The following is a 15,595-nucleotide window of genomic DNA, read 5'->3' as shown; positions in this document are numbered from 1 at the left end:
TTAACCCAATTGTAGCAATGGTCATTCCAACATAACTCATTTTGACAAAATGCTGACGAAGTTGACGAAAATGATCATAGCTATACGTTTTGATGAATTGAGACCCCAATTGTAGCAATGGTCCTTCCAATATAACTTATTTTGACAAAATTCTAACGAAGTTGATGAAAATAACCATAGCTACACATTTTGATGAGTTGATGGACCAATGGTAATGGATTTTTAGTTGAAAGATCATTGCTACAATTTACTTCTTTGACAAAATTCTAACAAAGTTGACGAAAATGACCATAGCTACACGTTTTGATAAGTTGAGGGATCCCAATTGTAGCAATGATCCTTCTAACATAACTTATTTTGACTTCTCGGATTTGAACAACTGAGTTGTTATAATTTTGTTTTTTAATACAGTTATTAAAAAAAACTTCTTCTATTCCTATGCTATACCGGGCTTGGACCATGTCCCCCTCCTGGCGTTCCCCTAGCGGGTGAAATTTTAACGAAGTTGACGAAAAGGACCATCACTACACATTTTGATGAGTAGAGGAATCAATGTTAATGGATTTTTAGTTGAGGGACCATTGCTCCAATTTGATTAAAGTTGAGGGACAATTGCTACAATTTACTCATTAAATCTTTTATATATTCTACTATTCCCACCATTATGCTGCAATCCACTCGTACTACAAAATCCCTCATAAGTTACACAATCAATACGTATGACAGCTGAGATGAGTTTTGAAAATCGGTATAACAAAATCATTGAGCAAAACCAGGCCAGTACAAAGAAGATGAATTGTTGGCTAACATATCTAGTAAAGTATAACCAAGAACTTTACTGTACAAGATATGCAACCACGTGTAGCTGCATTTCAAATAATCCTACTAATATTTCTCCATGGTATTATGTTCTTTATCCGGGGCAGGTTTGTCGAACGAGAAATCATTTGGAATAGTGGTCTGTTCCCCATCGTGGGGTTCATTTATCTCGGTCTGTTGCTCAAATGGATCCACTCTTACAATCAAGTTTGTTGATGAAGGTGACAGGGGATCAGTTTCGAGATCAGATGTCTCATGGTCCTCAAAGGCGGCTGAGCGAGTTGAGTGACCAGTAGTTTTGAAGCGATGCAGTGTTGGTCCTCCCGAGGATGAGGAGTCCTTCGTTGAAATGGTGGAGCTTCCACCACCCAGGGTTCGAGCAGGAGACTTGCTTCCGTGCGTCTTCTTTTTCACCGCCATGTGCCACTTTTTGAGGGCCTTGGATGTTTGTTCATCGAAGATGGATTTTTTCATGTGTGAGCCCATCTGCAACGTCCACCACAACAAATGTGCATCCAGTTTAATCATATAAAGAAAGAGATTGGAGGGAAATTCTAATGCATAACACTAATATTTCTAGTGCTTGACAACATCTTGACACCGGGGGTTGGTGAGAGCTCAATACCATGCCTCCACCTCCGGCATAAAATTTCTAGTGAACTTCACTACATGAAGAAACGCGGGATTGAGAAAATAAACGAAAATAATACCTGAGTTACAAGGGCATATAGAGGAAGTGTAATGTAGCTGCACAAACAGAGAACCCCAACCCTGCAAAATATTTTCCAAATAATTTTACATACCAATCTAATGAAATATAAATACTTATCAATTTGACCTCACCAATCCCATTAGAGCCAAGCAAGAACATAATAAATCAAGGGAGAAAATGCTTACCCGAGAATTACTTTAGCGATTGCGAGCTTGAAATTGGCATGGAAGCAAGAATTCAACCCAAATGAATACTGCAGCAAAGTTTCATTCAAGATTTGAGTATTAGACGTGAAATGCACTTCAAAGTTCAAAGAGTGATAGAAATATTAAGTGAGAACAGAGCATTTACCCATATCCAGAAAAAGTATATAATTTGGAATGCGTTCTGCATGTACCAGAAAACTGATTAGACGACCAGTAAAATAAAATATGAGAGAAATCCACACACAACACTCGAGAAATTGATACAAATTCAGAAGTTGGTCGATATGCAGGACGGATACAAGATTTAGAGACCGGTCAGCAGTAAAATTAGATATTGATTACCCATTAACATGAAAGTACGGTTCAAGGATCATCTCCTGGCCTAAAATAACATAGATATCTGGTAGCAACAATTTAGGATGAATACTTTTGTGTTCTTCCTTTGAACTTTCTCTTCTTGGAATGGAATTTAACGGAATCCCCATGAATAGGGTCAACCCTTATTCCATGGTATTTACATGATATTTCTCTTTCTTATTCTTAAACAAGTCCCTGAGAGGTTTTAGTTGATCCACAATTTAGGATGAAATTAACCAGCCACAAACATGTGGGATCTTTATTTAACACGAACTTTTCAATCTCTCAACCAATAAAAAACCAGGACTTGTTTGAAAATTTAACATAGAATCAACACCAAATCAACAACTCTTAAGGTCGAATGCTCTTTACTAAAGTTTCCAGCAAACAATAACACCATTATCTACCTTCGTTCGTGATTTTTGACTTTTCTAATGTAGGAAAGTATTTAAGATGATAAAGAGCAAATCCTGGATCTAGAGTCTGCAAAAGAGAAGGCAATCCAATACCTGAAACAGTGCGAAATGGATAAGATTAAGAATCAAATGAGGCCGACCAAACCAAAAGTATTTGTCGGAGCCTTGTACTAGAGGAATCCCTTGAACCACTGCATGCCTTTCGGTAATTTCAAGAGCCATTTTTGTCAGGATGGCTTGAAGTTTTGTTCCAACAAGTAAGATTATCTGAAATTATGTAAATGGTCAGAAACTTCAGTTTTTTCAACTAATTGCGATTAATCTTTCACAGGAATACAATTTCTTACCATGAGAGGGATCAAGGATGCCCAAAATAGTAACTGCCATCCTGAAAGAACATTATTATACAGGAAAGTCAATCAACTACACTGAACTTTAAAGTCGGAATAATATTTCGCAAAGGATTTTTTTTGGAAAGTAGCTTACCATTGACATTCAGGAGCAAAAAGATCACAAATGATGTCCACAATACAGGACTGCCAACGAAATGAACAAATAATTCAGAACGAACTAAACGAGGCAAGATTGGCTTGTGAAATCTATACTTGTGAAAGAATAAGAAGCAGATAATAAATATTGCTATTACCTAACTCCAACGACAACCTTGAAGTCATCCTCTAACGATCTCTTGATATATTTTTGGAAGTTAAATTTACTTCCTGCGCCTAAATGAACCTGTAAATATGGCATTTCTATAATATGAAATGACACATTCAATATGGAATTCTGATATTTGTGAAATTGATGAAACTTACAGTGATGAATCCATTGCGCACTGTTAAGTAGTCAGACTTACTAACTGACTTAAAAAATTGTCGAAAGAAACATCCCTGCAAAACATAAATTTTCCAGAAGCTCAGGTTTAACATATACTATGAGAACAAATCCAGAACCTTGAGATTACCAACATGAAGAACAACAACGAAAAAAAAATGTTGGAGACTTACAACATAAAAGAAGAATGGAATCCTAGTCCAGAAACTGGTGTGTGCTCTAACAAATGATGTCTCATGAGTAAGTCTGAATCTCGAAGGATCTGGCATGAACACATAGTCAAATTTAGCTTCCAACATAGATCTTTGCTGTCAAGGCATAAGATTCGAATATTTGTATTGACAACTGAGGGATGAATGCGTCAAAGGATTATATACCGTTGGAGAACTCATAGTTATGAGTTGAAGTCTCTGCCTCCCAATGCTTCCAGCCTCGAATCTGTATAAAAGAAGCATTCAGCAAATATGGAACATATCACTGAAGGCAAATTTAATAAACTTTTAGCAAAATAAGGTAGATTGATTAACAACTAACATGGTCTGATTCAAGTTCCTTAGTTTCAAAAAGGCACAAGAGACTTCATATGTCGATATCCAGCCAATTTCCCTACCTTTAGCCTCCCGAGCAGCATTGTGATAAGACTGTATATCACGTGAAAGACTGCCAAGAAGAATATGAGGATGTGCAGTTGGTGCAATCCATTAACTGATATAAGTGGCTCGTATCCCTGTTAACAAGAATCTGATCATGACCAGTTCTCAATTGTTAATAAAACTGCTTAAGTTCAGTGGTGAGGAGGAGCATGAACTTACAGTCTTGCATTTATAACCAGAGGCAGTAGCTAAAGATCTGCGTTCGTACCATAAGAGTCTCCGGCGACTAGCTGTTGAGTCCTCCTCCTCATCAGCCACGCTACATGGCAGCATTGTGTCTCCAACCTTTAGTGGAATACAAATTTTGGCAATGTAACTCTGCCCGAAAGTCAGGATCAGCGAAATAAAACCTAGAATCATCAACTCTGCAACAATTTCACAAAGTCAAATGTCCATCCATAACTTGATATTTCTTGCAAAGTTTCAAATCAGAAACCATTGAATCAGTTTCATGGACAAACAGGATTATTACCAGCTTTAACCTTCTCAAGAGCTTCAAACAGCGCTTTCTTGTGCCTATCCGTAAGCCACTGAATCGAAAGTTTTTTTTTTTTTTTTTTTTTTTTGAGTAAGAAGAAAGTTAATAAAAAAGCACATAAAGCCATATTGTCAAATTAGCAAATTGTTCTTAACACAACACATTTACTTACTGGTTTCAAGTAAGCATTTGTACCGAAACAATACCGAAAATGAAAGAATACGAAAAGTAAATGTAAAATTGTAAATTCATAAGCACCATGAAGGAGATAAATATGTAAGATTGAACATATTTAAGAATTATTGACATGAACCCTTTTCCCTTTCACTAAAATTCAAGCATTTCACACTTTCTTGTCCACTAAACAACTTAATAAATCATTAATTAACACAACGATCAGAATAAAAAATTTTAACCCAAAAGAAAAGGATTTTATAAACAAAACGGACCCCAGAAAACTAATATGTTTCATTTCATTTTCCGAGAAAAAGAAAAACAGAAAACTTGTAGCAGAAAGTGAAACTATGCTAGTACGCAGAAAACTTGAGCTGCGATCTAAAATTTTGCAGCAAATTAACCATGGCAGCTATGTGAACAAAACCAGTTACTCAGTAAAACTGTAAAAAACGGACCACAATTGAAAAAGGGTAGATTGTTTAACTGCAGTTGCAGAGAAATTAAATTTACCGTTCCAGCTTTGTGAAGGACCTTCTCCAAACCAAATGAGATGATGATGATAACAGCACAGACACCAGCAACAGCCCAGGTGGGTGTACGGTCGAGCTCCCTCGCGTGCGAGGTGGTCTCTTCTGCTCCCATGGCCGTACCCAGCAACCCAGCAACAATGCAGAAGCTCACACCTAGCAGAGAGAGAGGCGCCATCTTTTCGGTTCTTGAGCTTCAGAGAGAGAGAGAGAACAGAGGCGGCTGTGCTGCAATTGAACAATCTGGGCCACCTTAATTTTTGGAAAGATGCTGACTTTACTGAATTTCCTTCCTGGGTAATCTGCGTGATCTGCGGAGAAAGAAATTCGAAGACTGAGGCTTTAAGAACAACGGAGAATGCTGAGTTGGTGATTTGGTAATTAGGACAGGACACGGTTTCTTAACCCCAGTTTCCAAGTTAATTCCTTCTTTTTTTTTTCAAAAAGCAGCAGTTTTGGTTTGGTGAAAAGGGTGAGAGTAAATAATCTGAATGTCTTAAATACGCGGTTAAATAAAACACTAAACAGATTAATTAAAAAAGTTGGCAGTGTTTTAGTGGATTAAGACAGATTTGCTTGCATTGTGGCACTCTTTAAGGGAAAGAGATTATCTTCAGATCTTTTCCACCAAGAATATCGGATGTAATTCGAATTCTTGAAATTTGATTAAACCATTAAAATTATTATACATTTTAAAGAAGATTATCATTTTTAACCGTTAAATTAAATTTCAAAGATTCAGATCATTTGATCCGATGATGTTGATGGAAGAAATCCGGAGAGATCTCTTTCCAGGAGGACAATTTTATTGTCTGAATCGACCTCATCCAGGTGAGTTGCTTATGTCAGACACTTTATGGGGGCTTTTACTTCTTCAGTTTGGTACTGTTGTCGGTTGGCTGAACAAACAGGTCTTGTCCTCTCTCACTCATTAAAAAATAAAATAAAAAACAAACAAAACAAAACAAAACATAAAAAGGACATGGGAACGCGTGGATGAATTGTGATTTATATTGTTTTTTTAACTCATTAAATAAGTTTATTACACACCAATTCAGTCTATTCAGACCAGAAAATAAGACAACTGGTGATTAAATTAATGGAAAAGGATCTCATGGGATCATGAGGATTCTAAGGATCTCGTGATCGAAATCATTTATTGTATATCATATGGTTAGTTTTCATTAAATATTATTTATATTTAATTTAATAATAATTTATAACCGTACGATATACAATGAACAGTCTCAATCATAAAATCTATAAGATCCCAAGGAAAAAGATCCGGCAAGATCCTTTTCCTAAACTAATGGCATAAATGATCAGTTCTCTATTGCTTTTTAGAGAAAGAGGTCGTGTCCGGCAAGGAATTGAGATTCATTCTAAATCTCAATGTTCAGAGTCCAAGATCTTGAAATTGGACCATTTTATTTTAATTTTACCTTCTTCATTGTCCCATTTCGCTAATCCATCTCATAAAATACTAAAAACTTAAATAATTCGAATGTATTTCTCTCTTTTTAATGATCGGGATTTTAGAGTCTATCAATTATGGGTATTGAAATCTAAAGAGAATCTCTTTTTCCCGTAAGCAAGTGGGAGTTTAAAAAAAAAACAGACATTTTCATTCCTTCAATATGATATGAGAAAGTGCTGCTGTTGCATGCATGAATCCATGATGTAAAGTTTTTTTAGTCCATTGATGGGTGTCACAAAGAACATGTAAAGAGATGGGAGTTGTTGACATTGTATAGTGGCATCTATTGTGCTTGGAATGGTGACTACAATTATTATTTTCATGATATTATTGACACTTTGGCAATTGAAGAGTACGTGAGTTTCATATTACACTTTGTAATTTCATTCATCGAAAATTAGAATTTAGATCGATTAAGCGAGAGAATTGATCATGTGCCTAAATATTAGAGGGGGCGTTGAGGGGAAGCGAAATGTGTAGGACCTCAAATTTGAAGGGGCCTCCAAATTTTTTGTCATCTAATATTTATATGTAATAATGTTCTATATTTAAAAATTGCTTTTGTTATGTAATAATGTTTTATATTTAAAAATTAGGAATTGTTATTTGCACTCCAAAATTCTCATTCTACACTCCAAACTTTCTATATTTAGAATGAAAAATACACTTGTGAAGAGTGTAGAATGAGATTTTTGGAGTGCTATTAACACTTCTCTAAAAATTATTTTTGTTAGCACTTTAAATTTCATTGTGCACTCATTATAATCGTAATTTTTTCATTTAAATATAAAATTTTGAAGTATAATGAGATATTTTGAGTGTAAATAATAACACCTTAAAAAAGATTTTTTTTTTCAATTTTATTATATAATAATGTTATATATTCAAGTGAAACTTCAAAGTTAGAGCTTTTGAAGATTTTTTTTTTTTATTTTTTTTTATAAGATCGAATTGCTTTTGATACTATTAGGAAAACTAATAAAAATGGCTTGAAAATTTTGAGTTTTAACGAAAAGGACAAAAATGTGTTGTAAGTGAATAGTACCATGATTGATTTTTTAGAGCAAAAATGTGATTTTTTAGAGCAAAAATGTGATTTTTCGTTAAAGTGAACAGTACTTGAAGTGTTTTGTTAAAGTTCCCTTGATTATTTAGTGAACGTTATGTTTGTAGTTCTTTATACTTATTATTAATGACATTTTTAAACTTGCAATAAAAGAGTGCTAAACTTTGTTTTGATTTAAGTGATTGTTTTCTAGCGTTAATACATTGTTCTACCTTTTTTAAAACTATTCTATGGAAGGGCCCCTTTATAAATTTCGAACAGGGCCCTCAAAATCTCAGAGACGCCCTTGCTAAACATTTGTCTTTCATGTTCACAACAGCTTGCTCATTCGATGCAAATGTGGATATCATTAAAATTTAACTTCCTACATCGAGTTTTGGGTTTAGACCAGACTAATTCTTGCATGGATAATTAATTTTGTACAACATTATGTCAATTTTCCTCACCAATTGACTGTTGGTGGAAAAGTTGGCTCGATACAAGTCAAAATGAATGTGAAGAGAATCTCACATTAGAAAAATACAACATCATATGCCATTCTTAGAAACATGGGAGTGTTGTAAGGACGTGTTATGTTGGCTTGCTTTGCTAAGGTGAAGATTGTTTTCGTAACAGATTTGCCCGAAAACAAGCAAAGATAGATGTGAAAGAGAATCTTACTCTTCTAAGGTTTAAATTGAATTGGTTCGTATCTAATTGCACCGTCCATTTCCTAATTCTCTAAATAAATTTGTGACCATTTTCTAATCTGTCAATCTGTGAATGAATTCGTCGACGGGAAAAGGAAAGGTTGTAAGAAACTGACCAAACAAGAAGAACCCATGCCCATACAACCAACTTTTAGGGTATTTTTTCCTGTACTTAGAATTAGAAGAGCAACTAGTAAGTCATGATATTCCGCTACAATTATATTTTGTGTTGATAATACAATATCACATAGATAATTAACAAATTTTTTTATTTTATTAGAACGAAAAATCTCTATAACAATGTACTTGTATCATATAAATCATTGCCGTACTTTAGGCTTGTAGCACATAGCTCTTAACTACGTCCTTGTCGTTTCCATTTGTAGACGTTATAAACGACCGAAACGCATGTGCGTTAATAATGGCCATTGCTTACTTTCGGAAATGAAGCATCGTGCATGGATTGTCGCTCTAGGGTATATAAGAGTCGTGTAAAAAAATGATACAGCAACAATTCACATTAATAGAATAATGCTAGCCTACGCGTGTCGCAAGGGGTTCTTTTTTATTTTTTATTTTTTATTTGAAAAATCAAAAACAGAAAACAAAATAATATATATTAAAGGAAAAAGTTAGTTAGTGGGTTTTTTTTTGTATGAATTTCTTATTTTATTTGAGAATTTAATGGGAGAGGCAATTTTGGAATTATGAATGTTTCACCTTTTTTGCCTTCTCCTTTTATATGTATAGATGATATGACGAGTGTACATTACTAAATTAATCACATGCTTAATTAATTGATAAACTTTTCTTGCCAAAAATTAATTGGACCAAATAAATTACGTTAACTCCAATTTTGAAAATCAATAGTGGAGTTAAGCATAATTTCGAACAAACAATATTATTTACATTAAGAAGTTGAGGGAATGTAGTAGTAATAATGTGGTTCAAATTTGCTTTTGAGAAGAAACGAATCTAAGACCTCTCTTACAAGTGAATCGGTATTGGAGTTGGGCATAATTGGGATCATCAACTTAGAATTAGGCATGACTGGGATCAGTTAATTACGTGGACCACATAAATACTGGACATAAAGTTGAGAGGATCCCAATTTAACACGACCAAATTATGCCTAACTTCAATTTTTAATTGTTATATTAATATTATATCACAACACGAAGTTGATTATCCTGCCACAAAAAAGACTTCCTTCTTAATTGCTTTTTCGTCAACCGTATAGTTTATATATGTATACTGATTAAAATTTGCAAATTGATGACAAAACAAAATAATGTCGTGTGGCCCCGATGCTAATTCAAGAATTACATGGAAAATTAAGGTATTTATTGACTTGATCAAGGATTAGTCAGCTCACTAGTCAGTAGTCATTCCAAATCCAATATTCTATATATAAAAAAAAATTAAAGTTTTCTTTTTTGGAAAAATTAATGTGACATCATGTCAATCTGCCAATAAAACACAGCTTGATGATTTACCCAAAAATAAATAAATAACTAGCACAACTTGATGATTTATCCAAAAAAAAAAAGAAAAAAAAAAGCATAACTTGATGCTATTCTAGTGAATAATCCAACCAAAACTATATCTAATCAACAACCGAACGAGAATGAATCCAAACGAGCGAATGAACGGAGTTTGTAAAAAGCAAAGGACTATAAAATATACTACCCGAAATAGGAATCTTGGCTAGTTTAAGCTGGAAGACGAGTCGAAAAAGTCAAAAGAGCAAAAATAGGCACAGTAGCCATCAACAGGAAGCAGTGCAGGAATGGGAGGACAGTTTGTCGGAGCAAGTGATAGGGATGCGTTCGCATTGTTCCGCGGTATGGAACCGAGTGCGGAAGATTGTTTCTTGTTTCGAAAATGTGGGTCATATGTGAATGGAGGGAGGATGCCGTGTAAAATACGGTCAGTGCCCTACATGTTTATATACACATCAAATTAGTTCGTGTATATATTGTGTTAACACGATCACCTTCAATTGTTTTCTAGTGCGATCACTGGTAGCATTCACATTGACAGCAGTTGATTAGTTGGTATGAATAAAAGAAGTATTTTCGTGGGCTACCCTACAAAGCGACTTGAAATCCATGGAGCCACGATAGGGACAAGTATTCGATTGTTGTTGATTCAAGTTGATTTGTAACGAGTTTCTTTTATTATTTCCTTTCCTTTTTTTTTTTTTTTTTTTTTTTTTTAACACGACATCCATCAGATTTAAAAGAAAGACTTCACATTTATAAGTAATTAAATATATCTAAATATATATAAAGATATATTTAAACTAAGGGCGGAAGAATAAATTGGTTGTAAACTTGTCATTCTTAATATTCAAACTTAAGATTTTTCACTTACAACTGAAGAAAAATAATAATAGACTGTAGCACTAAGTAGTAGAACATCTACCGATATAATTGAAGTTTTAAATTCAATTTTCGCTCCACATAATATAGTTTGTATAAAAATAAAAGTTAATTTGATGACACATTGTTTGTTTTGTCAAAGTTTGAAAGAGACAAGTCATATAGTCTAACATAGATTAGTAAGAGTGGAGTTTTATCCTAAAATGTCCTTGATATAATTATGAATAAAATCACATAATTATAAGTTGTAAATACATGTTTTATCAAACTCTCGACTTGAAACTTTCAGCATGTTAAAAGTCACTTAATGAGCGCGAGGACAAGGAATTTGCTAACTCAGCTCTCATCTAAGAGAAATTCTAAGAAGACTCTCAAAGTGAGATTTCTATGGACATTCTTTGTCATCTCACAGATTGACATCAATTTTCATACTAACATTATAAAACATTATGCCAAAAAATTCATAGAGAATGCCGTTTTTGAAAAAAACTCTTTAGCATTTCTCCAAATTTAAAACCAGAATAGGGTGAGGACTGACTCTGGAGGGTGGAAGCTGAGAGAATGGGACAATGTCTATTGGATTGGACAGTTTCTTCTAGCTTTCGATTTGGAATGGACTTGGTTGACTGTGAAACCATGTAATGCATTTAATATTTAAATAATGATGTTAACAAAAGTTAAAGTATCTTGATAAATAAAAAATAAAAAAGAAACAAGGTTTTAATTAATAAGAATATAAAATAAAGGATGAAAACCTAATTTATCATTTATTTTTTACATGAATAATTAATTTATAATTTATGAATGATGAGTTTGATACAAAATTGTTTTAGACTCATTGGAACTCCAGTGCTCGACCTCTTGAACCTCGTGACTGTGACCAAGGAACACTAGCAACCGTGGCACGGATCTGAAACTTGGACTTAAGACCTCGATACTTGAACTTGGGCTTGAGGCTGCAAAACCTCAAATCCGAAACCCTAGTTACAATCATTTTACTATTTTAGTTCTCGGATTTGAAACCTTATGTGTGTTATTTTACTTTTCAAATTTTTTTTTTTCAAGGAATAACATGCAATTTGATTCAGTCACTTCGGAAATCAAACTCAAACTAGTATATTTATTCATTTAATCCAACCTCTCCAATCCAATGCGATCCATCGCGATATAACCCTAGTTCCTAATCCTGTCCAATCCCAATTTACCAAAAAACGACATGTACGATTTGATGCTTCGGCCATTGAGATTTTCTTTTGGGTCAGCCCAAGAGTGGACTTGGGCCGTTCAGCCACACCAACCCAAAATTTAAAGCCCAAATTACCAGACGCTCGTTATCTTGTTTTTTTTTTTTTTAATTAAAAAAGGTTTTGAAATGTTGTTATTTTCTGGTCGTTGAAGGTTTGAAACAAGGCGATAACTCGATTACATCGACACCCAGAATTTGTTTTCTTTTCTTTCTCTCTCTCTCTGATTCTCTCTGTTTCTGTGAATTGTGGAAGTTGAAAATCATGAGTGCTCTCCCGAGTTCGTTCGTTTCAGTTCAGAATCACAAAACCCGCTTCTTAACTGGTAACAATTATTCTTCCTTTTTCTTTTATTTTTTTTTAAATTTAGTTTCTTATGGATTTTATTTTATTTAACAAACATAATAGTCTCCGGGCTCTTTAATGCAAGCCGAGGCTCCATTTCTGAAGGGATAAATAAAATTGAATGTAAGAGATGCCCATTTTATAATTCTCTGATTTTTGTGGGTTTCTATGATTATATTATATAGCATTCTGTTATTGGTGCAATCCATAATCTAATTGTCTACGAAATTGATATTTTACTTAAAGCAGTTGAAAATTCATTTAAAGGGTATGATCAGACGATTTCTTAGGCATTTTACGCTTGAAAGTTGTTAACTTTGAATTCAAAGTGCACTGGGAAATTTAATTGTCCCAGCCGGTGTTTCTGGAGGCCGGTTTTCTAACCATTTCGTTTCTAGTTTTCATTGTTTTGCGCTATATATAGATAAAGGAAAACTATATTTATATGGGAGAAAGGAGGAATGGAGAAGGTGATGGTGGAAGACAATGTGAAAGGATTCAAGTTCTCGTTTTCATATTATCTCCTTCATTTCAGCCTCCTCCCTCCCACCACCTTCATCCTTCTCCTTTGTCATTTCTCCCCTACACTTTTCTTGTATCTCTACCACAGAAAATGAAAACTAAAAATGTAATGGCTGTCGAACGGGCCCTCAGCTTCTCAATTCATCTTTCTGTTCTATGTGATTTTCCTTGTTCCTTGGCCTCTTCAACTTCTTTTCTTTGGCATGAATTTATTTTCTTCGGCTTGAGATTCTGCCTACCATGTCCCAATTTCACGGTGCAAAACTTTTGGATTTGAATTTCACATTTAATTTTGTTGTTGATCATTGCCAAATGTTTGATGCTAGGTTCTCCAAAGCCAACCTACCATTGTCTTTTGAACGTTAGTCCCAGTAATTTAAATGCCGCATTTCAGGACAAAGCAAAGCTTACTTCTCATAGAAGGTCATTTGTTGTCCGAGCAGGGTATGCATACTTTTGTGCTGTCTAAAATTTTCAGCGTTTCATTATTATTTTTATCTCTAAAGTCTTAAATGTCTTTTAGCCGGCCAGTTCTTGTGTAATACTTCTCTTCTTTTCCTTTTGTTTTTGCTACTACAGAGCGGATAAACCAAGTTCTGCAAGTATCTTCGTTGGTGGTTTTGTATTGGGAGGGATAGTTGTTGGAGCATTAGGTTGTGTATATGCACCTCAGGTATGGTTGAAGTACACACCTTATGTATCTATCATAGTTTGACCTGTTACCGTTGCATTGGGTCTGTATTCTGTGTGCTTATTTAATGGTGGATATCTTTGGTGCCTCGATCTGATGTTGTGATTCCTATTGCTGTTGCTGCTCAATCTCTGCGTGTCAATGTACTTGCATGCCCTCACTTGTACGAGCCTTTATTTGTGAATTGATGGTTCCTTTTGAATATTTATTCATCGTATGTCACTTGGTCTTTAGAATGTTACTGCAGTACTGCTGTCTGATTATAAACGCCCTTAAGGCGTGGGTTCTACCCCGTCTCCCGTGGGTTCTACCCTGTCTCCCCTGTCCAAAGAACTACCTTCTAGAAGATACATAAGGTTATGCTTGTTAAATGATATACAGTGTATGAATTGGTTTTGGGAGATGAGACATGGATGTGGTTTGTATGCGATATATAGCTGATCAAAAGGAACCAACTTCTTTACAGTAACGCGAAAGCATGTATTTGATTGACATATCATATCCTATTCCCAGATAAGCAAGGCACTAGGTGGAGCCGATAGAAAAGACTTGATGAGGAAGTTACCAAAATTTATTTATGATGAAGAGAAAGCTCTTGAGGTGAGAATTTTTTTTTCCTGCAGTTAATATCAATGAGAAAGGAGGTCCTCTTTATGATAGTTTCTAGATTTGTAGAATGGGAATTGAATCGCTAAGCGAAAAAGGGGAATTTAATATGTTTTAAGTGGAAACTTTGATTGGTCAATCCCGTATAACTTTTGGATCATGTCATTTGGGATGTTCAATATCATGTTTGAACTTGTGTGTTTTCTGTTATGTATTTTGTGACAACAGAAAACCCGCAAAATACTGGCGGAGAAGATTGCGCAGCTAAATTCCGCCATAGATGACGTTTCTGCTCAGCTGCATGGAGATGATGCCCCGAATGGAGCCGCAGTGGCTTCGGACGAAATTGAAGCTTCCATATAATTATAGTTTGCAGAAGTTTTGTTTAACTTTTTACATGTGTTACACTGGGAAAATAATGTTGTTAAGGTTCTTCTTCTCGTGTGTTTTACTTGTTTATAAATTCAAGCACTTTATTTTTACTTTTATTATTATTGGATATCATCTCTTCCTATATAATGGTTCATGCAAAATCAATGTATACTTTTTTCTTCTGCACATTCTAAACTGTTTATTGATTTTTCTTTGATTTATCTAATCCAAACGTCAGAAATAATCAAGAATGTGTACTGTGACAAAGAGGGTAATGATGAGTTCATATTATATCATATATTTTACCCTAATCTTAGTATTAATTTATTGGTTATTTTGGTAGAACTTTGATACTTTGTTATGTATTTTTAATATAGGACATTCGACTTCCTCTGGAGCAAAAAAGTAATCAAACGGATGAATTTTGGAGTGATTCCAATTGGAGGATGTTCGTGTGCCTTTCAAGATGATTGTATCAAAATTCCAGATTTTTCTACAAAGTCGTTTGACCGTGGCAATCAAATAAAGGCCTAGCGCGCAGCTTTCCCAGATTGACGTTTCTAGACGTTTTGGGTATTTTGAAGGTCAAAATGGCATATTTTGAGGAAGATTCCTTCTGAGGATTTGTAGGGGACGTCTCAAGCTTTCAAAAGAGACCTTTTGGGACCAAATCAGAGTTGATTTGGTTAGTCAAAAATGTGATTTTCTGAGAAGTTCGAATTTCAGTTCAAATAGGAAACATTTTATTTTCTGTTTTATTATTTTATTATGTTTCCTAGTTTTATTCTAAGACCTTTTAGGGTTTTATTTTGTATTAGTATAAATAAGATATTTAGCTATTAGGAGGGGAAAAAAAAGGAGGAGAACTCACACACTACTTTAGAAGTTTCAAGTTTATTTTTAAGGTGTTTTCTATCCATGTTTTTAATAATATTTTGTTTTATGGTTGTTAGTAACTAGTTTTGTTTGCTAGGGCGAGGCCACGAGCCTTAGCAAGAATATATAGTTTATTTTCAATTT

General features: G+C 34.4%; 2 protein-coding genes across 2 annotated transcripts; one reads left to right on the top strand and one right to left on the bottom strand.

Moving 5' to 3' along the window:
- Positions 1 to 732: 732 nt before the first annotated feature.
- On the bottom strand, positions 733 to 6,004 carry MLO10 (Seven transmembrane MLO family protein). The gene is made up of 15 exons (XM_068471722.2): positions 5,163 to 6,004; positions 4,470 to 4,527; positions 4,157 to 4,362; positions 3,955 to 4,071; positions 3,722 to 3,782; positions 3,518 to 3,606; positions 3,326 to 3,400; positions 3,157 to 3,245; positions 2,997 to 3,046; positions 2,858 to 2,898; positions 2,604 to 2,777; positions 1,883 to 1,918; positions 1,717 to 1,784; positions 1,530 to 1,590; positions 733 to 1,305 (listed from the first exon to the last, which is right to left on the bottom strand). The coding sequence occupies exons 1-15, from the start codon at positions 5,355 to 5,357 to the stop codon at positions 886 to 888; spliced, it is 1,740 nt and encodes a 579-aa protein (XP_068327823.2). The 5' UTR covers positions 5,358 to 6,004; the 3' UTR covers positions 733 to 885.
- A 6,171-nt stretch (positions 6,005 to 12,175) lies between these two features.
- On the top strand, positions 12,176 to 14,744 carry LOC137715493 (uncharacterized). The gene is made up of 5 exons (XM_068454841.2): positions 12,176 to 12,364; positions 13,233 to 13,350; positions 13,486 to 13,579; positions 14,111 to 14,197; positions 14,432 to 14,744. The coding sequence occupies exons 1-5, from the start codon at positions 12,304 to 12,306 to the stop codon at positions 14,564 to 14,566; spliced, it is 495 nt and encodes a 164-aa protein (XP_068310942.2). The 5' UTR covers positions 12,176 to 12,303; the 3' UTR covers positions 14,567 to 14,744.
- The last annotated feature ends 851 nt before the right edge of the window (positions 14,745 to 15,595 follow it).

This window comes from Pyrus communis, chromosome 15, assembly GCF_041283825.1.
Source record: "Pyrus communis isolate YQ-2024b chromosome 15, ASM4128382v1, whole genome shotgun sequence".
Lineage (NCBI taxonomy): Eukaryota > Viridiplantae > Streptophyta > Magnoliopsida > Rosales > Rosaceae > Pyrus > Pyrus communis.
This window is presented reverse-complemented; position numbering and strand designations above follow the sequence as displayed.